We start from the raw sequence: 23,926 nt of genomic DNA, 5'->3' as shown, positions 1-23,926 counted from the left end.
AGGACGCCCAGTGATCTTCATTTTTGAGGGAGGGGGTCAGGGCATTCCACACTTGGGTGGCAGTGTTGTAGAAGGAGAATTTAAGTGTGTGGTACCAGATCGTTGTTCTAGCTCCCTCTAGTATTGTGGCTGTGGGTGTCAATCACTTTTTTTAGGTAATTAGTCAGATACTCGGATACCTGTGAGAAGTAACATCCAACTAAATATTTTTCACTTTTATTTTCAGTGTGTAGAAATGGCATCTGCCAGCAGCAGTCTCTTGTCTGAAGAGCAGTTCCTGTGTTCTATCTGTCTGGATGTGTTCACTGATCCAATCAGCACTTCATGTGGACACAACTACTGCAACACCTGTATCACACATTACTGGAATACTAGTAATGTGTGTCAGTGTCCTCTATGTAAAGAAACCTTCAATATGAGACCAAAATTGTCTGTTAATAAAGTCCTCTCTGAGATGGCCGATCAGTTCAGGAAGTCAAAGCAGCAGAGACAAACTTCCAGCACAAACCCAGAACCTGCTGAACCAGATGAAGTCTCCTGTGACGTCTGTACTGAGACCAAACCCAAAGCTCTGAAGTCCTGCCTGGTGTGTCTGACCTCCTACTGTGACGCTCACCTGGAGCCTCACCTGAAACTCCCGGGGTTAAAACGACACAAACTAATCGACCCTGTGAAGAACCTGGAAGACCTTCTGTGTAAGAGACATGACAGACCTCTGGAGCTGTTCTGTAAGACTGACCTCATGTGCATCTGTCAGTTCTGCACTGAGTCAGACCATAAGTTACATACAACTGTATCTCTGAAAGAGGCCTATGAAGGAAAGAAGGCTGAGCTGGGAAAGACAGAGGCTGAAGTTCAGCAGATGATCCAGGAGAGACGAGTGAAGATTCAGGATGTCAGACACTCAGTGGAGCTCAGTAAGAAAGATGCAGATAGAGAGACAGCAGACAGTGTGCAGGTCTTCACTGCTCTGATCAGATGTATTGAGAGAAGCCAGGCTGAGCTCATTGATGTGATCGAAGAGAAGCAGAAAACAACAGAGAAACAGGCTGAAGGCTTCATCAAAGAGCTGCAACAAGAAATCACAGAGTTAGAGAAGAGAAGCTCTGAGCTGAAGCAGCTCTTACACACTGAAGACCACCTGCACCTCCTCCAGAACTTCACATCCATCAACATCCCTCCACCCACCAAGGACTGGACAAAGGTCAATGTACATCAGTCTTCACATGCAGGGACTGTGAGAACAGCTGTGGCTCAGCTGGAGAAGACACTCAGTCAAGAGATAGAGAAGAACCTGCATGATGCTGAGCTGAGGAGGATCCAGCAATATGAGGTGGATGTAACTCTGGACCCTGATACAGCACAATGCGAACTCATCCTATCTGAGGATGGAAAACAAGTGAGTCATGACAACATAGAGAAGAATCTCCCTGACAATCCAGAGAGATTCTCTACATGTGTCATGGTTTTAGGAAAACAAAGCTTCTCCTCAGGAAGGTTTTACTATGAGGTTCAGGTTACTGGGAATTCTGCCTGGGATCTAGGAGTGGCCAGAGAGTCCATCAACAGGAAGGGAAAGATCACACTGAGACCCAACGATGGTTACTGGACTATATGGTTGAGGAATGGAAATGAGTACAAGGCTCTTGCTGGCCCTTCTGTCGTCCTCCCTGTAAGAGAGGAGCTCCAGAAAGTGGGAGTGTTTGTGGATTATGAGGAGGGTCTGGTCTCCTTTTATGACGTGGAGACCAGAGTTCACCTCTATTCTTACACTGGCTGCACCTTCACTGAGAGACTATATCCATACTTCAGTCCATGTTTTAGTAGAAATGGTGAAAAATCTGCTCCTCTGATCATATCTCCTGTCAATCACACAGATTAGACCAATCCGCAGCGAAAGGTTTTCTTTCATGTAAAACAAATGTGTGTATAGAATAATTCATACAGGTTTGTCAGTCAACTTTAATTTCAAATAAATCCATTGTTGTTCGTAACAGATGTATAAATATATATTATATTAATCTATCGAAACACAAATGTGTATGTGCCAAATAAGCAAAACATGTTTAGAATTGGGACTAGATTGTATTTGATTTTATGGCATTCAGGTTTACTCAACATTGGCAAGATTGATATCTACCAGGAATAAAACATAATGTTAATGTCAGTCTTGTACTAATATACTAGAACATTTAATAGTGCAAATAGGAATGCAGTGATTCTGCAATGATTATTTTATTGTCTCTTATGTACAGTAGTAATCTAATATGATGTTATCAATCATAGAAGATGGACAAAATAATCAGTTATTGTACATAATGTTCATATGACTGTAAACAACCACTTGAACCCTAGCATCCTTACAGTATTCTGGGGGAACGTTCACCGAAGATAGCAGATCTACAAGCTCACAACGCATTACAATGCGTAGCGCTGTCACGATTAAAAACTTAAGTTGACGATTAATTCTCACACAAATATTTGAGATTAATGATTTAATTGTGTTTTTTGCATTGAACATTGGAACATTATAATGTGTATTTCCGTTTCCCTTTTAGGCTTCTAAATTGCAGAGGGCAGATATGATGAATAACTTAAATATACAAAGAAATCACAGACATTTCATATTTTGTTCTTTCCAAAAAAAAATCAACATGGAAACCATTGACAATTATGCAAAAATTGCGTTTGGGCCATCATGTAATAATAATTGACTTGTGATTTGGGGGTTCTGGGGTACAACATGTTGTCACATTGATGACCTTCATATAGTATATGTTGGTGTTCATCTCATGTTAAACTGTGACAGCATGTTTTGCATGTCTGGGATTTGCTAGTGAGGAAGATTTTGATGTTTGAAACAATGGAAAATACAATTTGGTGGATTTTACAATAAATGTTCATGAGGAGATTATCCAGTGTCCAGACTATTCTTTATGTATTATATTGTTGTTCAGAGACCTCGTGTCTCACAGACTGACACAGTGTATTCCTAGAACTTGAAATGTCCTTCCTTGTAACATTGGGGTCTTTAAACCAGGGGTTCTCAACGTTTTTGGCCGGGGACCCCCGGAAATGCTTTGGCAATGTCTCGGGACCCTCGCCCCGCCCCCTCCCGACCCCCAATATAAATTGACTGCTACAATAACCTTAAACCATTTTGGGCGGGAACCCCTTTTGGTGTTTTAAGCATTGTTATAATTTAGCTATTGAAAAATAGCAGATCTACAAGCTCATAGCGCGCCACCGAGTTTTTTTTTTTTAAATACTTTGGGGACCCCTAAAATAATTTGGCGACCCCCCAAGGGGTCGCGACCCACGGGTTGAGAACCCCTGCTTTAAACCACCAAAACTAAAATGTGGAACACCCTACCAACAGCCGTTAAGAGATGTGAATCCCTAGACTCCTTCAAGACCGCTTTCAAAGAGCTGCATTTTGAAACTGGCCCCTGTAAAAACAAAGGTAAAGTCCCCCCCCCCCCCACCAACACTTTCCCATACTGTACATACTGTACATTGCACCATACATCATTATCAGACTTAATTTTATCCTTGAACTTCTTGTTTAAGCCCCAACATGACTGGATATACAGGTGTTGTAGCAGTTGTAGAAATATTAGACCTTAATTGTCTCCACCAGGCCGAAGGAATGGCGAGAGAGTATGTTTTGCACTGTGAGTGTGTGTGTGTGTGTGTGTGTGTGTTTGTCTGGCACCGTTAACCCGGTCGATGCCAAATTTTCCACACACTCCCTGGATGCCAACGATGAACCTCTGCCCCAAACTTTCCAGAACGGCCTGTTAAAGCGCCACCAGGAGGCCACACCTGCCCTGGTGGAGACCGAGGGGCACTTTTTCTAGTTTTCCTCTCTTTTCTGTCCTGTTGCTTGTCTCTGTCTCTTGTTTAATACTTAAATTAAAATACTACTCGCGCTCTGTAATTAAGTCACGTCAGTAGCGCTCGGGTCGCGCCGCGGGTGACGTTTGGACAGTTTGATATGTGACTCAGGTCACTTCATGTGGTCGTTGCATTCAGACTGAGACAGATCTCCTCAGATCGGATTTAAATCGGATTTGAAACCACCTCTGGATGTGACTCAAGTCACATTTGAAAAAATCAGATTCCATGTGACCTGTCTGCATTTAGACTTATTTAAGCAAATCGGATTTCTATCTTGAAGTGACACAGATCTGATTCAGGCTACATTCAGGCTAGATTTGGCTGCCAGTGTAAATCAGGCCTTACTTACGTCATCAAGAATGGTGGGCCCCTTATTGGCCCACGGACAGCACCGACATACGCACACCGACTGTCACACTTTGCTCAGTGCGAGGTAGTATGGGCCCAAAAAGGCATTAGTTCAAAATTACCCAAGATAGCAAGTCAGAGTCATTGTTAGCAAAATCAAACAGTTTTTATTCACCTTGTGTCCAGAAGTGGCAAAAATGGTGTTTTAACAAAACACAGCAAAACTATATACATGGCTGAATAGGTTGGCCCTCCGGGTCTACAGCCCTACATCGACTGATCCACAGTGGCAGGTCCCCCTTCTTATATATAGGCTAGGCCCCTCCCACTGGACCATACCAACCCCTAATTGATTCCACAATTATAACAGCCCCATGTCCAGAGACAATACTTTAACACGTATAATTCACATAACCCACAAAAAATAAATAAAAAATACATACATACATACATACATACATACATACATACATACATACATGGATGCACCGGGGACGTATCCTCAGTGATGTATCCCAAGGGATACATCACTGGGGTTTCGGGTCTCCCAACATCATACCCCTCACTCAGGTGACCCAGCCGAGGTGATCAAGTCCCGACTTACGTCCCAGTAGCTACCCTCGATCAGTCCCATTAGGGAAAAACCAGGGCCACACAATCCGTTCCTCCTGAACTACTCTGCCGGGACTGGGAGGTACCATTCTGGCGCGTGGAAGGACTAGGCTCTGTGGGTTGACTCCTGTCCGGGCGCCTCCTACGTCTCACCAGGTCCACTCCTGCTCTCACCAGGTCAGGCCCTGTGCGTTGCACCAGACTCCCGGCACCAGGCACTATTCAGGAATGGTTTATAATCAGAGTTCTCTCTCTAGTGTGTGTGTGTGTGTGTGTGTGTGTGTGTGTGTGTATATATATATATATATATATATATATATATATATATATACACACACACACACACACACACACACACACACACACACACACACACACACACACACACACACACACACACACACACACACACACACACACACACACACACACACACACACACACAAAACACTGATGGCATGTCCCCTACCCAAACCCAGTTAGTAGGTGCAGCTCCATACAATGGAGCCATTAATCAGTAATCAAGCAAGCACCACACAATACACAAAAGTCAAAATAACAAATATCACTCTGCAACACAAATAATACCTCAAACTTTAACCCTGTGTTGAATTCAGTCTCAGTGGCAGGCTGAACTGCCACTTCACTGCCGAGGAAGGTCGAAGGACCGAAACGTTGCATTTTGGACATTCAATTAAAAAGCTCTTGAACGGCCCAGGCGGTGGCGTAACCGTCTGGGCACCCGACTGGTAATCCAGTCGCAGTGTGCCGCGGGTTCGACTCCCGAGCCCGACACGGCCTTTACTGCATGTCTTCCCCCATCTCTCTCCCGTTTCCTGTCAGCCTACTGTCTGTCCCTTCAAAAAACCAATAAAAGGCGTAAGCCGCAAAAAAAATATCTTAAAAAAAAAAAAAAAAAAAAGCTCTTGAACCAGCAAGTGACAGTGTGCGGGTCTCCCTCCTTCTCTTTAGTTTTGTCTACAAATCAATAGAAATGTAATGACAAAAGAAATGCCTGTGTGTACTTACGTACGTGTGTACGGCTGTAATCCAGGTGACTCGAGAACCGTTCGCCCCACCGACCCCCACAGGGAGTGCAGTGCACAGTGTCGAGTCCATCGGATAGCCGGTTGTCCAGAACCAACACAAAAGTACTAGTTTATAAATTATAAAGTTCTAGTACTTTATAATTTATAAAAACTATAATTTCAAAAAGGCTACAAGCGAATAAGTAAAGACAACGAGTATATCTGAAAAGAAAGCCTTTATTCAGTAACCAAGCCTTTACATTACTCTCCACATTTAAATAATTGTCTCTTTTTAATCGTTCTCTTATGATACAGTGCAAAAAAATGTGTCGTCAGTTAAGACGACGGTGGTTAGGACACAGGAAATACAATCATAGCCGTACCTCCCGGTAGGAGGCGGGGCAGCTGGGAGGTTCTGACCAATCAGAGTACAGTATAAGAATTTTTTTTTTTTCACGATTGGAACATTCAAGGCCACCGACAATCCGAACATTTAGAATTATGTAACGCACGCACACAATACACACACACGCACGCACGCACGCGCACACACACACACACACACACACACACACACACACACACACACACACACACACACACACACACACACACACACACACACACACACACACACACACACACACACACACACACACACACACACACACACACACACACACACACACACACACACACACACACACACGCGCACACACACACGCATTACTATACTTGTGAGGTTACATTTTTTTGCCATTTACTAACCTAGCCAATGAAAATGATTAGGAGCTGTTAGGAGTTATTCAGACATTACATTTTGAGTGTGAGCTTGTAGATCGGCTATTTCGCGGCGTACGACACCAGTGCGTAGTATTAATCCACCATAACTCTAAACTCTAAATCCTAAACCCCAAACATAAGCCCCAAACTTCTAAACCTCACGCGCATAGTAAATACGTAGTATGCACAAACACCCCTGTCCAAATGCGCACACACACACACACACACACACACACACACACACACACACACACAGCGTATAAACTTACAGCATATAGTACAAACGACGGCGACGTTTCAAAATGCATTGTTTTGACATTAATGCCGGCAGTATTTATAAAATAAGTTAATTTCCAACAGCGACCTATGCGGTCGGTTCTTTAAGCGTCATTATTCGTATACATCTTTTGTCGTCATCGTAAATACGTAAACATCGATTACAACAAGTTACAGGAACGGTTCTATTCCACCTCAGCGTTTCTCAACATGGGGTTCGGGGGCCGCCAGGTGGCCCAAACGGGCCGCTTACGGGTCAGTGAATGGAGCGAATGTAGAGATAGAACCACATTTGGTTCCATTAGTAACATCCGTTCAGGACGGGAACCCCTTTTGGTGTTTTAAGGATTATGTTATACTTTAGCTATTGAAAAATAGCAGATCTACAAGCTCATAGCGCGGCACCGAGTGCCGCGCTACGAGCTTGTAGATCTGCTATTTTCTTTGAAAAATCGTGAAAATGTGTCGCAAAACTTTGAATATATATTCTTTCACAGCGAACGTTTTTAACTCATGTTTGCTTGGGGGGGGGGGGGTCTTCTGGAACAACAGATTTTCAGATGGGGGTCAGGGGTCAAATGCAGATCATTGTTGTGGATCCTAGAGGATTTAGAAGACATTTGTAGAATGTGGTCTCCGGTCTAAATGGGTTAAATTAGAGTACCGAAGTCCTGACTCTCTGGGTCACGGGAGCGTGATTATGAATCCCACCAACGTTCTAGGGTAGACCCGCCTCACCATGTGTCTGATTGGCTCCCGGGAAGGCATAGTTTTACTGAGGTTAGGCCGTTAGTCGGGTTAGGTTTAGGGGGGTGCATACTTAGTTTAGACTAGTCATTGGTTAGACATGGGTTAAGGTTAGGTTTAGGTGTGCTGCCCCGTGGGAGGTTAGGTTTAGGGTGAGGGTTTGAGATTGTAGGTTGTAGTTGTAGGACTAATGTCAATCACAACGACTACTGGCCAATCACAGCAGGGCTTTCCTAGAACGTTAGTGGGATACATTAATAACGCGTCACGGGAAGTATTTCCTCGATGGAGAGTAACATTGGGTCATCTTAATTAGAATCTCACAGAATAATTGTGGTCCAAAAGCAAGCACTCCCGGCGATATTGTTGTCGGGGACGTGTCTCTGTATCGTTTACGTACGACAGTCAGTCACTCATATTTGATATATATACGGTCTGTTTCTGGCGAAAAATGAAATTAATTAAGCGTTTTCTGGCCATACACAGTTCTGATATGTCAAAATATTAAACACGCCTGTGGGAATTCAGAATGGAGGAGGCGACTTGACCCAGGTCATTTTTTTTATAATGTCTTCGGTGCTCTATAAGAACAGAGTATTTTACAGTGTGATTTGGGGTTCGGGTTTAGTTTAGTGATCCTCGATCTCTTTTCATTTCAAGGACCCCCAGTTTGATATGCATTAAGACCACGGACCCCCGTTTTATACAGCTTTTAAACTCTGGGACCCCGCAATCTACACTTGTGTACAGATGGAACCAAATGCACTCAAGAGTTACAGACCTGTAAGGGTCCATTTGGTTCCATTTGTTACACTTTCAGAGTCACAGACCTGTAAGGGTACATTTGGTTCCATTTATACACTCTCAGAGTCACAGACCTGTAAGGGTCCATTTGGTTCCATTTGTTACACTCTCAGACTCAGAGTCACAGACCTGTAATGGTACATTTGGTTCCATGTGTTACACTCTCAGAGTCACAAACCTGTAAGTTTCCATTTGGTTCCAACACTCTCAGAGTTACAGACCTGTAAGGGACCATTTGGTTCCATGTGTTACACTCTCAGAGTCACAGACCTGTAAGGGTCCATTTGGTTCCATTTATACACTCTCAGAGTCACAGACCTGTAAGGGTCCATTTGGTTCCATTTATAGAGTCACAGACCTCCTGTAAGGGTCAATTTGGTTCCATTTATAGAGTCACAGACCTCCTGTAAGGGTCCATTTGGTTCCATTTATAGAGTCACAGACCTCCTGTAAGGGTCCATTTGGTTCCATGTATAGAGTCACAGACCTCCTGTAAGGGTACATTTGGACTCCTGGTGGGTTCGTTGAGAAACAGTGGTCCGCACCGTTTAAATCTTGATTGGCACGTCGAGTGTCCATAATGGAGGGTTAAAAAAAAGGGGAGGGCTCAAGTATCTTTCCCTCGCTCGCTGATTGGCTGTGAAAGGCTGAGATACGGCTTCGTGGCGGCCGCTGTGCTACGGCCAATGAGGGCTGGCTGTTCGGCCGTGCGCGCGGGGAGGGGGAGGGGGTGTTGTTGCTCAGTAGGTGGAGCCAGAGAGACAGATCATCAGCATTAAGGCAGAAGAGGAAGGACCCGCGACTCACACATTCGCTTCGAGAGGTGACCGCACTGTCTCCTGCCCCGCAGTGGGAGGGGCTGGGAGCACGCTGGGCAAGACCTACGCTGTAGCAGAGTGTCTCGGCGGAAGTAGCAGGATTTGGGGCGGAACTGACCAGCTCAAACAAATGACGTTGACGCTTCACAAATCTGTTTACAGTTTCTGTGAATGAAACGAGAGTTGCGATTGGTCGCAAAACAATATGGTATCCGGGGGAAATACATCTGACGGATGTTCCCGGGCACGACACTTCCCGCCGATACACTCTCTGCCTTAGGTTGTTGTGACCAGGCTTTTCTCTCTGCCTTAGGTTGTTGTGACCAGGCGTTTCTCTCCGTCTTAGGTTGTTGTGACCAGGCGTTTCTCTCCGTCTTAGGCTGTTGTGACCAGGCTTTTCTCTCCGTCTTAGGCTGTTGTGACCAGGCGTTTCTCTCTGTCTTAGGTTGTTGTGACCAGGCTTTTCTCTCCGTCTTAGGCTGTTGTGACCAGGCTTTTCTCTTCGCAGGCGAGTAAGGCTGGGACCGAGGCTAGGGTGGGAGGGGCTGGAAGGAGCACCGTGGCTTGTGATAGGGTGAGACGGGCTGTCAGTGCGCCGGGTCGGCCTGTGATTGGGTGTGACGAGGATTTACTATTCTGTGCCTATCGGGTCGAACGGCGCCGAGTCGGCTCAAGCGAACTCCGCGACGTTCGACGCGGCAACTCGCTAGCTTTATCTCGCTCGGCGGAGTCTCTCTCTCGTGGCTCAAGTTGGCTTGAGACGGCGCCCCTCCATCACGGTTTAAAACTATAGGGCGAAAGTCCCGCCCATCACACGGCATTAAAACGAGTTCGCGATCACACGCGCCTACTCTTCCTCGTTCGTGTCCATTGGGAGGAAAAGGGGCGGAGTGTGTAAGGTGTTCATGGTTGTTGTAGTTTGTTGTCATTGTTCGGGATAAAAATCAACAGCGGATTAAAACATGATACAGTATTGACAAACCTAAACAAACAAAAAAAAACAGCAGTCATTAACTAATTTACTTACTGCCAGCATCACGTAGCCCCTAACCCTGCCGCGGGATATCTTATTTTGAAGGCCGCAAATAATAGGCTAGGCTAATGTTAGCCGCGATCCCTTTTTAAGTCACCCGAAACGTTAGTGTTGTAACCGCGAGGCAGCAGCGATTCAGTAATGAGCCGTGAACATCGCCGTTTTGATCAAAAACTGGGAAATAATAATCAGAGATTAAAGGGTTTTAGGTTTTCAGTTAGCACGGCAGTGGACGAGGGGGGAAGCATTTTACTGACGGACCACAGCCTAGCCTAGCGCAGAGCAATCTGCGCTCGGCTGTGGCGACACGCTTTGATCTCGCCGCAAAGCGGGTGCCTATGGGCTATAGTTCCAAACATTGCTCCTATGGCTGGAACTATCCCATTGAGACAGAATGAGCACTTCCGCATTCCATTGTTACAATGGGAGTCAACGGGAGTGCCATTACTCTCTTACTAGATTACTCTGGCCGAGCGTTGCCTAGCGACGGAGAGCTAAACAGAATCGATAAAAACTCGTAGTTTTCTTTTCAGGGAAGTCGACACTCCCGACGCAAGTCAAAACAAAACTACACATCCCTGCACGGTAGCGTGGGAACTGGAGGCGTCTGTAAGTCTTAGGCTTTGTTGTGTGCTGTAGATGTGTTAAATGCCCAAACCCCCCCCCCCCCCCCCCTCGCCGAGGTGTGCTTCATGGTAGCGCATCAGGAAGGTCTTGCAGATCAAGAAGGCGTAGGTCTTGTCTCTCTGGTGGGTCTAGAAAAGCGTAGATCTGTAGATCTCGTCTCTCTGGTGGATCTAGAAGGTGTTGCATTGTGGGCGTTGTAGTCTCTCTGGTGGATCTAGAAGGCGTTGCCTTGTGGGCGTTGTAGTCTCTCTGGTGGATCTAGGTGGCGTCGCATTGTGGGCGTTGTAGTCTCTCTGGTGGATCTAGAAGGCGTAGATCTTGTCTCTCTGGACCTGGTCCAGGTCATCGTCCATGGTCAAGAGCACCTGATGAGGGACGAGAGACAAGGCACATGCAAAAGAAGGTAAGGAAGAGGTTGACGTCATGGTACGCCATGACGCTTTCATGGACGCTTTCATGGACGGTAAACCTAGCATCGGAAGCTCCATGACATAGAGCGTCGCAGTCCCACCCCCCACGAGTGGCCCGGAAGAGAATTTCCCATTAATTTATTTTCCCATAGACGTTTCAGAAAGTATTTCTTTCAAGACCTGTAAGCCTCGGACAAAGCCAACTCGGATGGTGACAAATCATGACAATAAACAAAAATGAAAATTGGGGCCGAACAAATAATTAGAAAGAAAAAAAAAAGGGCAGTGTACAACACCTTTTTTGTTGTTTTTCTTCTTTCTAAATATTTGTTCGGCCCAAATAATTCACCCGTGGTTGTGCCCCTCTTCGCACCCATTGGTTGCGGTTTCGTGGTTGGACAAAAATCCTCTCTCTCCATCCACTACCATTGAAATAACATGTTTTTCAGTTGCCTCTATATATATATATATATATATATATATATATATATATATATAGATACTTATTTTAAACTTGGGGTCAGTACAAAGGAACATCACAGATGCAGCGTGGTGACTGGGCATACCATGTTTGTTTTTAGTTTTTTCCAAAAAATATGTTTTTGCAAATTCAACATAAACAAGGCGGAACCAGGGCGGAACAAGGCAGAAAGACCAATCAGAAGGCTGACAAAGGGTGACTTTTATTGTCGTGAGTTGTCACCATCCGAGTTGGCTTTGTCCGAGGCTTAACGTTCTTTAAAGGAGCATTCAGTGATTTGAGTGATTTGGAAAACCACCCAGTCCGCCCCGGTAACAAAATGTGCAGATGCACGCTCTACAGTGGGGGGAAGTGCAACAGGCCAACAGCATGTGCACCAAGGCCCGCCCCCACTCGATCATGATCGGAGGAAGGCCCCTCTCATCCTGATTGGATGAAGGCTTTGCCACCCGCCACCAAAACTGAAACTAGGGTTTTTTGACCCCAGGGGCTCACTGGGGACAGGGAGGAGCTCCTTATATGGTCAGCACACTCTATAGTAGGGAGGATTATCCAGAAAAAAAGAAAAAATAAGTGATATTTAGATTAAGTCAAATCACTGAATATACCTTTAAATAAATACTTTCTGTAACGTCTATGGGAAAAAAAGAAGCTCGTCATGATAATAGGGGACAGGACTGCAACGCTCTATACATGGCAGCGGATGGAGCCGGCTGGACCAGCTCGTGAACAAACATTATTTATGAACGACTGCAGGGCCGGATTAACACCTCGGAGGGCCCCTGGGCACTGAAGCTCGAAGGGCCCCCCTTCACGCGCACGCAATATTTTTGCTGTTTTGGAGCCGTTTTGGGGCAGTTTTATGCCGTTATATTGGCCTGTTTCCGGTCGCCTACCCCCCCCCCCCCCCCCCCCCAGAGTGACAGCCAATGTAGCGCATTGTTGCTGCTTTACACACAATTGCACTTTTCAGCTGCCCTTCTCACCAACAATAAAACACTAATCTTGTTAGACACCATTTATTTCATTCGGATTAGCAGGGACATTTTCTGTGGAGCTAAAAAAAAATCATTTTTTTTGAGGGGCCAAAGTGCCCATATGGTAGATCCGGCCCTGAACGACTGAGACCGTCATATAATCGGTTCAGGAATATAAAAGAAGACATCATTATCACAGGTTGTTTTCTAATCACTTGCTCTTCGATTTGCATAGTATGCTACATCATTTTAAAGATTACATTTTTTTGGCTTTTGTGCCTTGGCTTATTATTGATAGTTACAGTGAAGACGGACAGGAAAGAGGGAGAGAGAGTTAAGGGGAGAGACATAGCAGCAAAGGTCGTCATGAACAGGACTCGAACACGCGACGCGCTGTCAGGCCAGAGTCTATATGTGGCATGATGCGCCTGGACCGCTAGGCCAGCGGGCGCCCCAGTACATCACTGTCTCGGAAGTATCGCGAGATTTGGATGCCAGACAGGAAACGGTGGACAGTCTCGTGATACTTGGGGACGTAGGGGAGAGCCGCCATGGTTGTAACATTTTGCACGTTTCACTCTTTACAACCATGGCAGCTCTCCCCTACGTTTCTGATAGTGCTCTTTAGATACCTCTAAACAAAATTACACAGTGTACACACACACGCAACACACACACACACACACACACACACACACACACACACACACACACACACACACACACACACACACACACACACACACACACACACACACACACACACACACACACACACACACACACACACACACACACACACACACACGTACCAGGAAGGAGCCGAACATGGCGATGGAGGACAGGAAGTGCCAGATATCGTGGTCGTCGAAGAAGGAGAGCAGGATGCAGTCTCTGTTGTGTTCCCGAGACTCTGCAGGAGTTTTCTATTAAAACATAAAAAACTACAATGACCACAATGCAACGAGACTCTGCAGGTGTTTTCTATTAGAACACACCCACAATGCAACCCATTAAAACTACAATACCCACAATGCAACCCATTAAAACTACAATACCCACAATACAACCCATTAAAACAACAATACCCACAAAGCAACCCATTACAACTACAATACCCACAATGCAACCCATTAAAAACGTGTCACTTCTTGACACGTCATCGGATCGGGCAACAAGCGCTCCAAGGCTCTAGAGCGATGCGAACGGTTTTGTTATCATTAATCTCCGTCCTATTTATCAATCTCCGTGTTGGGCACTTGACCATGACCTTGAACTTGGACGGAGAACTCCGCCCTGGGCCTCCAAGGTGTTAATATACACTTAATAAGTTGTCCTTGAGCAAGACGCTGAACCCCTGATTGCTCCCGATGTGCAGGTTGGTGCCTTGCATGGTTTCCTCCGCCATCGGTGTGTGAATTAAATAATATTACCCGAGAGGGTGTACTTTATTGTCATTAATGGCAAAGGCCGATAGGCCAGCTCCATAGGCAGTGCAGAAGTCAGTCCTATAAATGCAGTCCATTTAAAATGAATGACTGAAACCAGTCAGAATCAACTTTACAACATCAAGGGTGCAGTGTGTACGGAGGTTTTAAAACTCTATGCGTGCATGCGTGTCTGTGAGTGCGAGTGTGTGAGTGTGTGCGAGTGCGAGTGTGTGAGTGTGTGCGAGTGCGAGTGTGTGTGTGTGGGTGTGTGTGTGTGTGTGTGAGGGTGTGTGTGTGTGTGTGTGTGTGCGTGACACTGACCTGCCAGGTGCTCAGTCCCTGGAAGAAGAAGAACAGAGCGAGTCCCCAAACCACGGCCGTGAACAGAATAAGCACCAACGCTAAACACTGGATACGCTCGCCACTCCGTAGCTACGCACACACAGAGCGCACACACACGCACACACACACACACACACACACACACACACACACACACACACACACACACACACACACACACACACACACACACACACACACACACACACACACACACACACACACACACACACACACACACACACACACACACACACACACACACACACGTTTAGTGCCAGTGAAGATTTGCGTTAAGACAAGTCAAGATTCAAATGGAAAAGATTCCAAATATTTTCGATATTTTTCAAAAAATTATAACAAACAACAACAATTGCATGTGAATGTATGCTCGCACTCATCACAGTGTGCTGCTTTGCGCTGGTAGATCTCCTATTTTTGCATAGCCAATGCAAATGGATCTTATACACGCACATACACACCTTCATGATGATGTAGAAGGCAAAGTAGAGCAGCAGGTTACAGATGGCAATGGCCAACAGGTAGGAGGCAAAGTCACTGGGTCTCTCTATCAGACCATAGGCACACCTGGGGGGAGAGAGAGAGAGAGAGAGAGAGAGAGAGAGAGAGAGAGAGAGAGAGAGAAATGGATTGTAATAAAAATGCATTTCAAATCAAACCTTCACTAATTTAGCTGCATCGTTAAAGGTGTAGTGAAATGGCTTTTTTGGGCATTTTATTTTGAAGTTTCAGCCTCAGACGGCAGGATAAAGTTTCTGAACCAACCAGAGCGTTGATCCCTCCAGACTATGGGAACTTGGGAAGTAGGTCCACGCGTACGCAGAGTGGTTCGTAAACAAAGTGACAGAGAGACGTGCAGCAAAACCAGGGGATTTTTTTCTAATCTGTACACAACCTATATACATATTTTAGTGTGATGATTGAGTTGAAAACGAGTAATACACTGTCTGGATGTCATCTTGAATTGGATTTCTGTAATCAGTAGCAGCTGTGTTTGGATGATGTTTATTGGCTTTTATTGATGTGTAGCTCTACATGTCATCACGCAGCACGTTTAAGTTTTAAGGAAGTAATTAAAAAAATGTTTTATGGACTTTTGATATAAAACACACAAAAATGAGAATTCTTCAATTTTTTTGGCATCCATTGTTAGGTATGCCCATATGATGACCACGGATATGGTCTAAACGTGTGAACACCGTATTTTTCATTTCACTACACCTTTAAGGTTGATTTATACTGGTGTTGTAGGACACTGTCGCTCTGCAAAAACAGCCGATCTACAAGGTCACCGCGCTTTGCTGGGGCGACACGTCATGAGCTTGTAGATCGGTTGATTTTCAGAAGAAAACAACGTCAGCGAGAATAACTTACAGAGACCAGTTCACTATGTTCCCCATGACCAGGAGCACCGCACGGTCCTAATGCACGCACACACACACGGACACACACACACACACAGGGGAGAGAGGGGACCAGGTTATGTCAGGCAGTGATCATTTTTGTACAGTACACAAATCAGTGACACACACACACACACACACACACACACACACACACACACACACACACACACACACACACACACACACACACACACACACACACACACACACACACACACACACACACACACACACACACACACACACACACACACACACACACACACACACACAACTAAATGTTAGGGAGGGACTAGTGGAGAAGAGATCCAGTAGAACTAAATGTTCGGGAGGGACTAGTGGAGAAGAGATCCAGTAGAACTAAATGTTAGGGAGGGACTAGTGGAGAAGAGATCCAGTAAAACTAAATGTTAGGGAGGGACTAGTGGAGAAGAGATCCAGTAGAACTAAATGTTAGGGAAGGACTAGTGGAGAAGAGATCCAGTAGAACTAAATGTTATGGAGGGACTAGTGGAGAAGAGATCCAGTAGAACTAAATGTTAGGGAGGGACTAGTGGAGAAGAGATCCAGTAGAACTAAGACTAGTGGAGAAGAGATCCAGTAGAACTAAGACTAGTGGAGAAGAGATCCGGTAGAACTAAAAGACAAGTCATTTTATGCTTGGTTGCGGTCTGAAAATTGCAGATCTACAAGCTCACAACGCGTTGTGAGCTTGTAGATCTGCTATTTTCAGCGTGTAACCGATCATAAAATCTGCCATTACGGCACCGTCAAGGCCCGCCAAAATACATTTTAGTCAACAAAATCAACTGTATCAACATATCTCACGATATTTAGTCGACTAAAACTAAAACATTTCAGATGACTAAAATATGACTAAAACTAATTGAAGAAATGATTCAGAAGACTGACTAAAACGAAATAAGTATACATGGTTCCAGCAATACTCACCACGTACATGGGTCCACTGCACTGTCTGATGCAGTCTGTGTACATGACGTACACAATCCTACGCATGACTCCAGAATCTGGTGCACACACATACGCACACACGCACGCACGCACACGGACACAAACACATTTGTTAATTATTAATGATAACATATCAACATTCTTTTCCTGATCCATACAATGTTCAGAACCACTAATCGTTTTTTTTGCTCCCGATCCGAATCCGATCATTTGATTTTGAGTATCTGCTGATACCGATTTTTCGCGGTCCGATATTTTTTTTTAACACGTTTATTCCATATCACAATAGTTCAATATCCAAAATAACAGACTATATCCAGTCTAATATCATGATTTTTTTGCTCCCGATTCGATTCAGATAATTAGAAAATGACGCAATCTGCCACAATTTCCGACCACGGAAGTGTTGCAGGCATTCCAATTTATAATGTAGGCATTTTAGCCTACATTACATGTCATTCGTTCTTCGATTTTTCAAAAATAGCAGACCTACAAGCTCGTAGCGCTATGAGCTTGTAGATCTGCTATTTTTCAATAGCTAAAGCATAACATAATGCTAACACCAAAAGGGGTTCCCGCCCAAAATGGGTTAACTCTCCATATGGAGCTGGCCTGTTCTGACATCACAATGACGTTCTGACATCACAATGACGTTCTGACATCACAATGACGACTCGACCAGCTCAACAGAATGATTGATCTCCAGAATCATGACAGATCTTCCTTCTCGCCCCTCAGGGCGTCTTACTGGTATTGTTTAATAATGTACTGTACTAGAATTTCGCGGGCCTTCGGCCCGCTCATCCCAGAGTTGCGTTGCCCCGCGTTGCGATACAGAAGTCCACAGATACAGAAGTCCACAGTGACACGCGTTGTATGCAGCTGTTTTGTGTTGCAGCGCGTGCGCGCGGCCGGGCTCGACGCTTAGCATTTTTCCAGGTAGCACGTGTGCGACTAACTTGAAAAATGTAGTAGCACACAAATTTTTTTAGGAGCACGATGAAAAGTTATCAAAGAATGTGTTTGAGGGCCCTCGTATATACAGCTTTAGTCCCCACACGTGTCAATATTTGCCATTGACAATGAACGGAGAAATTAGGTCAAAATTCCCCTAAATATGACGTAAATTTAAATATATTATGATATATATATATATGTTGTAATTTTGTTTTTTTAATACTTTACTTATAAAAAAACCTGGCAACCCGCACCCCGCGGTCATTTCCCGCTAACCTGAGCGGGGCTCCCGGACCCTAGCCTGCTGCAGGGGCTCACATCATCCCATGCACCCTCGAGAGGAATAAAAATGCAGCCCCTTGAGCCTACCAATGTGGTGTTGTGGAGCTTCTCCTTTCCCCAAATTGCCAATCCCAATAAATCCAAAAGTAGCCTAGTGTGAATACTTCCACAGCCTAATTACTAAAGGATAAACTATCAGTCTTCTCCAAAATCTGTCAATCTTTGTGAACTCAGCAGGTGTTGACAACGCATTGTAAACAGAAACAGAAGCCGTGTGTCACACCAAAAGTGGTGACCTATAGAATCCTGTACATAGAAGCATCACGCAATCGTCAGCCCTACACAGCTGTCATTAATTAATGGTCTTGACTTGATTGCCTATGCGTTCAAGTTATATAGGGTGAAAACCGTGAAATGCACAGGCTCATCTGACATCGCTGCTGGCTGCCAGTGCAGGCAACATGCACATTTGCAAGAAAGTTTCAGGGCACACTACTTGGCTCACTTTTCTGCTGGTCAATTTGAGAAAAAATGTAAGGACTGGAAAGCTGTGTCTTTCTCTATCTCTCTCCCTTTGTCTCTGTCTCCCTCCCTCGCTGGGGTGAAGACGTGTGTTCTCTCTCTCTCTCTCGCTCTCTTCTCTCTCCTCCCTCTCTGGGGTGTGTGGGGTGTGTGGGGGGGGGAGTAGTTGCGCTGCCTTCGACAGTGCTATACTTCTCCAGCAGCGGTGCAGAACCGAGAGAGGGACACATTCTTTTGGATGTAAACTGCGCAACTTTTAGCTTGAAAGATCGGATTCTGTAGTCGCACCGGTGCTACAAAGTGAATTGTACAACTCGCACGGTGATATTTTAAGTCGCAAATGCGAGTACCTAGTCGCACTGTCGAGCGTAAGTGCCATTTGCGCTGCATCGCGAGGCGATCCAAAATCCCCCCCCGCGCACGCACGCACACACACACACACACTGTACGTAGCTGTTTGTTGTTGCAGCGCGCGCGTGTGCGTGTAGTGTTGGTGTTGTTGTTGTTATCCATATATGCGCCTCGGTTTGTCCCGCTTGTACCACGCCAGGTGTCGACGCGGTCGTGTGTGCATTATTTTAACTGTGCAAGTTAGAATCAGTGTGTGCGGTGTGTAGTTCTTCTTCTTCAACTTGTGGTATGTGTGTGTGTGGGTCACGTGGTGGGCTTTGAGCAAATGGGAGAGGGAATGTAGTGTTGCCAGGTCCGCGTATTGTAAGCGAGTGGTAGTGTGTGTAAGTAGCGTGTTGAATGGCATTTTTTCTGTGCTTGTTTTCATAGACGTGGCAACAAATTAGGCGGGGGTGTCGGTGCTTGTGGCGTGTTTGTGTTTATTATTGATATTGATATTGTTTGCGAGTGTGGACGGGAGCTGGCTTTAGTGGCAGTGCAATGACAATTTTTACGCGGGTGGTGTTGAGTGTGGGCGTGCGGCGCGACATGAGGAGATAGCCGTGGATCGACGCGGAGGGTAAGTCTGTGACGTCTTAGTGTGTTGTTGCAGTGTGTGTTGCTCCTGCTTTGGCTTCGGCACCCAGCGTGTCAGTGACGTAGTAGCTGGTGACTTTGGGTATTGGGTTGCGTACATGTTTTTGCGTACATGTTTTCAATTGTATAATAGATAGTGACTCACCCATCCTCCAGCGGCCCATGTAGTACAGCTGGATGCTCAGCAGCAGGGTGGCCACGATGTGGATGACGGAGAACACGATCCAGAACGGCGTGTTCCCTCTGCCAAATACCTATAACCATATACACATAAACATATTAACCATAATATCAAATACCTGAAACATTATTATAATATAACCATTATACTGCATCACCATGTTCCCTCTGCGAAATACGTATAACCATATACACGATGTATTAACCCATTTTGGGCTGGAACCCCTTTTGGTGTTTTAAACAAATTGTTATAATTTAGCTATTGAAAAATAGAAGATCTACAAGACCAGCTCAACAAAAATAGAAGATCTACAAGCTCATAGCGCGCCACCGAGTGGCGCGCTACGAGCTTGTAGGTCTGCTATTTTTGAAAAATCGTGAAAATGTGACACAAATCTTTGAATATATATTCTTTCAGAGTGAACGTTTTTAACTCAAATCTTTGCTTCTGGTGGGTCCCTGGAACTACATATTTTCAGATGGGGGTCGGTGGCCAATTACATATATTTTTGGGGTGAAACTGAACCACCCCCCCCGGAAGCAAAGATTTGAGTTAAAAACGTTGGCTCTGAAAGAATATATATTCAAAGATTTGCGCCACATTTTCACGATTTGTCAAAAATAGCAGATCTACAAGCTCGTAGTGCGGCACTCGGTGCCGCGCTACGAGCTTGTAGATCTGCTATTTTTCAACAGCTAAAGTATAACATAGTGCTTACAACACCAAAAGGGTATAACCATATACACACACATAACCATAATATACACAAACATGTAACCATAATAACCATAATAGCCAAACACCTGCATGTGAAAAATCCTTGCCCCAGAGATCAAAATGATGCAATTCAATCGACTAGAAATGTCCTAATCCAGTGTGAACACAGCATAAAAGACAGTCAACGCTGGTGTGTCACTAGCTAGTGTGTGTGTGTGTGTGTGTGTGTGTGTGTGTGTGTGTGTGTGTGTGTGTGTGTGTGTGTGTGTGTGTGCGTGCGTGCGTGCGTGCATGCATGCATGTGTGGGTGTACTCACCACTCCCAGCACAGAGAAGAAGATGACTCCAGCCAGACAGGCGTATGCGGTGTAGGCACTGGCGTTGATGTCTGGATGTCTTTTCTGGTAGAGTTTCAGCATGCACAGTCCAGCTATCATGTACATGAACGATGTATCTATACAGAGACATAATAAAAGTTATAAAACATAACATTACTAAAGCATGTAATACACAGTCCGGGGCGCCCGCTGGCCAAGTGGCCACATATAGGCCCGCTGGCGCATGCTACATATAGGCTTTGGCCTGACTGCGTGCCGCGTGTTCGAGTCCCGTTCATGATGACCTTTGCTGTGTGTCTCCCCCCCGTCTCTCTCTCTCCCTCTCTCTCCTTTCTATCTTCACTTGATACTATCAATAAAGGCACAAAAGCCAAAAAAAAATCCTAACTCATTTAGGCCTGACGTCGAAATTTTAAAAATGTCTTCTAAATCCTCCAGTTTTCTGAAATAAATATTTTCACGATTTTTCAAAAATAGCAGACCTACAAGCTCGTAGCGCGCCACTCGGTGGCGCGCTATGAGCTTGTAGATCTGCTATTTTTCAATAGCTAAATTATAACATAATGTTTAAAACACCAAAAGGGGTTCCCGCCCAAAATGGGTTAAAAAAAAAGCATACACAGTCCGGCTATAATGTACATGAACGATGTGTCTACAATACAGAAACATAGATATAACCTGTTTATAATATTACTACAGTAAACACAGTCCTGCTAGAGTATCATGTACATGAATGATGTGTCTACAATACATATATCATGCACATTATGTGTCTATATACAGAAACATACATGTTTATAAGTTACGTTATTATAGCATACGTACACAGCCCGGCTATTGTACATGCACGCATGGAAACATAGTTATGACTGTTATATCTATCTAATAATTTAGCAATCGCTCGCCCGCTGTCTATTTTGATCGGTCGCTGTCTGTCTGTCCGCTGTCTTTCAGTCAGTCAGAATACTTCCTTAGAATGCATGTTGGGACGGCTTCCGGGTCACCAGTGAAATGCATGTTGGGACGGACACACTTTTCCGCGTAACTTCAGTTGTTTCGCCCGCTGTCTATTTTGCTCGCATCGCTAAATTATTAGATAGATTACGCACACTGAACATCATTTGCTGTTCATATATTCAGAACGGGTAAGGACTAGTAAACATAAACATAGCATCAGTGATGTAAATAGGGTGCGTTTTGCGTCCCAAAACGCACTTTATAGTTTTGGGCCGCAATACACAAACAACCTCTGCGTCCACGGGATGCACTACTACTGTACTCAGCATACACAGTAATAATAATCCACGTGGAAATCGCGGGGGAAAAAAATGCGGTAAAACCAAAATCTACGGACACGATCATTTTTGCATGCCCGCATCCGACCGTATCCTATGTTATAAAAAATAAAATCCAAGTAGGAATCGTTGTAGTAGAACCACTAGTCTGTAACAACACTGTCAACACAGCACGCCGCCATGTTGGCTCTGAGCACAGCCTCTAGACTAGAGCTGTTTAGAGACAGAGAGTGACGACAATGGAGTGATCAGTGACGCATGCAGCCCCACGAATAAGCAGTGAACGGAGATGTCGCAACTCTCTCAACTAAACGGCGCTGCCTCCGACAGAAATATATAGGGGAACATGTTTTAGCGTGACAAGCAGACCCGATACAATGGGAAACACACATTGTGTAACACACGCCGATATTTTGAAGTACAATAATTGCAACTGCAAACAACTTTTGGTTGGTATATTAAGCTATGTTAAATCCACTGTTGCCCACTATTAGTATTTCTTACTGAGTTGTGCTTGCTAATACTACTAGCCTACATTACAAATATACTGTATAGGCCTATTTGATATGTTTAGATTTTTCTTTTTATAAAATCAAATAAAAAATGTTTTATTAATATTATTTTTGAGTGGTGCAACCACTCCCTTACGGAGCTATGTGTGTGGGTGGGTGTCTGGGTATCTGGGTATGAGCACGAAAACAGCATGGTTGTTTTTCACCATCTGTGCGCCACCTAATGCACACACAAAAACACACGCACGTATTAACGGTATGCTTTCGGGGGTGCCAGTACATTACAGTACAGTAGAGGGTACAGTAGAGGGGCCGCCACATGGTAACTCTGTCATTTCTCAACCGTTTCGGACGCTAAGCGGCACGCCGGAACCGGCTCGGCCCCCTTGGCGCGTTCCTGGGGGTCTGGAACACCCCCCCCCCGCCCTGCGAACCACCACACGGAGTTGCACCACTCACTTCACACAGGTGTGATCTTTTTTGGGACTCATAAGAAGTTTTTGGGACTCATTTGAATGACCACCTGTGCATCCCGGGACCCATTACATTGAAAACCTATTTACATCACTGTAGCATAGGCAGTCCCTTGGTCTGAGACCGAGTAAAGACTGAGTCAAATCACGGGCGAGACTGGACATAGTTAATGGACAAGACGTGATAACAGGTGTAGTTTTATTTACCGAACTGGAAGTTGGTGTAGTTGAGACAGACGGTGTAGTTTTATTTACCGAACTGGAAGTTGGTGTAGTTGGGACAGACGGTGTAGTTTTATTTACCGAACTGGAAGTTGGTGTAGTTGGGACAGACGGTGTAGTTTTATTTACCGAACTGGAAGTTGGTGTAGTTGGGACAGACGGTGTAGTATTATTTACCGAACTGGAAGTTGGTGTAGTTGGGACAGACGGTGTAGTATTATTTACCGAACTGGAAGTTGGTGTAGTTGGGACAGACGGTGTAGTTTTATTTACCGAACTGGAAGTTGGTGTAGTTGAGCAGTGTTGTTTTTGGCAGCAAATTTTGATTTTAGTTTTAGTCATAGTCTCTTGAATAGTTTTCATTTAGTTTTAGTCAAATTTTAGTCACCTGGAATGTCTTAGTGTTAGTCTAGTTTTGGTCGACT

General features: G+C 44.9%; 2 protein-coding genes across 5 annotated transcripts in view; one reads left to right on the top strand and one right to left on the bottom strand.

Moving 5' to 3' along the window:
* Window positions 1-235: 235 nt before the first annotated feature.
* LOC306932838 (zinc finger protein RFP-like) lies at window positions 236-1,882 on the top strand (the record flags this gene model as incomplete). Its single annotated transcript, XM_079514781.1, has 1 exon — window positions 236-1,882. The coding sequence occupies one exon, from the start codon at window positions 236-238 to the stop codon at window positions 1,880-1,882; it is 1,647 nt and encodes a 548-aa protein (XP_079370907.1).
* Window positions 1,883-6,107: 4,225 nt separating this feature from the next.
* sidt2 (SID1 transmembrane family, member 2) overlaps window positions 6,108-23,926 on the bottom strand; it is a 51,142-nt gene continuing 33,323 nt past the window's right edge. Inside the window, exons 20-28 of one of the 4 annotated variants that reach the window (XR_013791162.1) lie at window positions 20,979-21,115; window positions 19,909-20,017; window positions 16,995-17,071; window positions 16,012-16,058; window positions 15,099-15,204; window positions 14,596-14,706; window positions 13,657-13,770; window positions 8,402-11,341; window positions 6,108-7,311 (exon numbers count right to left, since the gene is read on the bottom strand). Coding sequence is in view for 1 of the 4 variants with exons in the window: in XM_079514771.1 (XP_079370897.1) it covers window positions 11,279-11,341; window positions 13,657-13,770; window positions 14,596-14,706; window positions 15,099-15,204; window positions 16,012-16,058; window positions 16,995-17,071; window positions 19,909-20,017; window positions 20,979-21,115 (764 nt within the window). In the remaining 3 variants the exon portion in view is untranslated. Of the gene's footprint in view, window positions 7,312-7,385; window positions 11,342-13,656; window positions 13,771-14,595; window positions 14,707-15,098; window positions 15,205-16,011; window positions 16,059-16,994; window positions 17,072-19,908; window positions 20,018-20,978; window positions 21,116-23,926 lie in introns of those variants that run through there. The other 3 variants (XR_013791163.1, XR_013791164.1, XM_079514771.1) reach the window with 3 other exon arrangements.

The sequence above is a fragment of the Electrona antarctica genome (genome assembly GCF_951216825.1).
Source record: "Electrona antarctica genome assembly, chromosome: 11".
Classification (NCBI taxonomy): Eukaryota; Metazoa; Chordata; class Actinopteri; order Myctophiformes; family Myctophidae; genus Electrona; species Electrona antarctica.
Note: the sequence above shows the minus strand (reverse complement) of the source record. Positions and strands in the feature narration are given on the sequence as shown.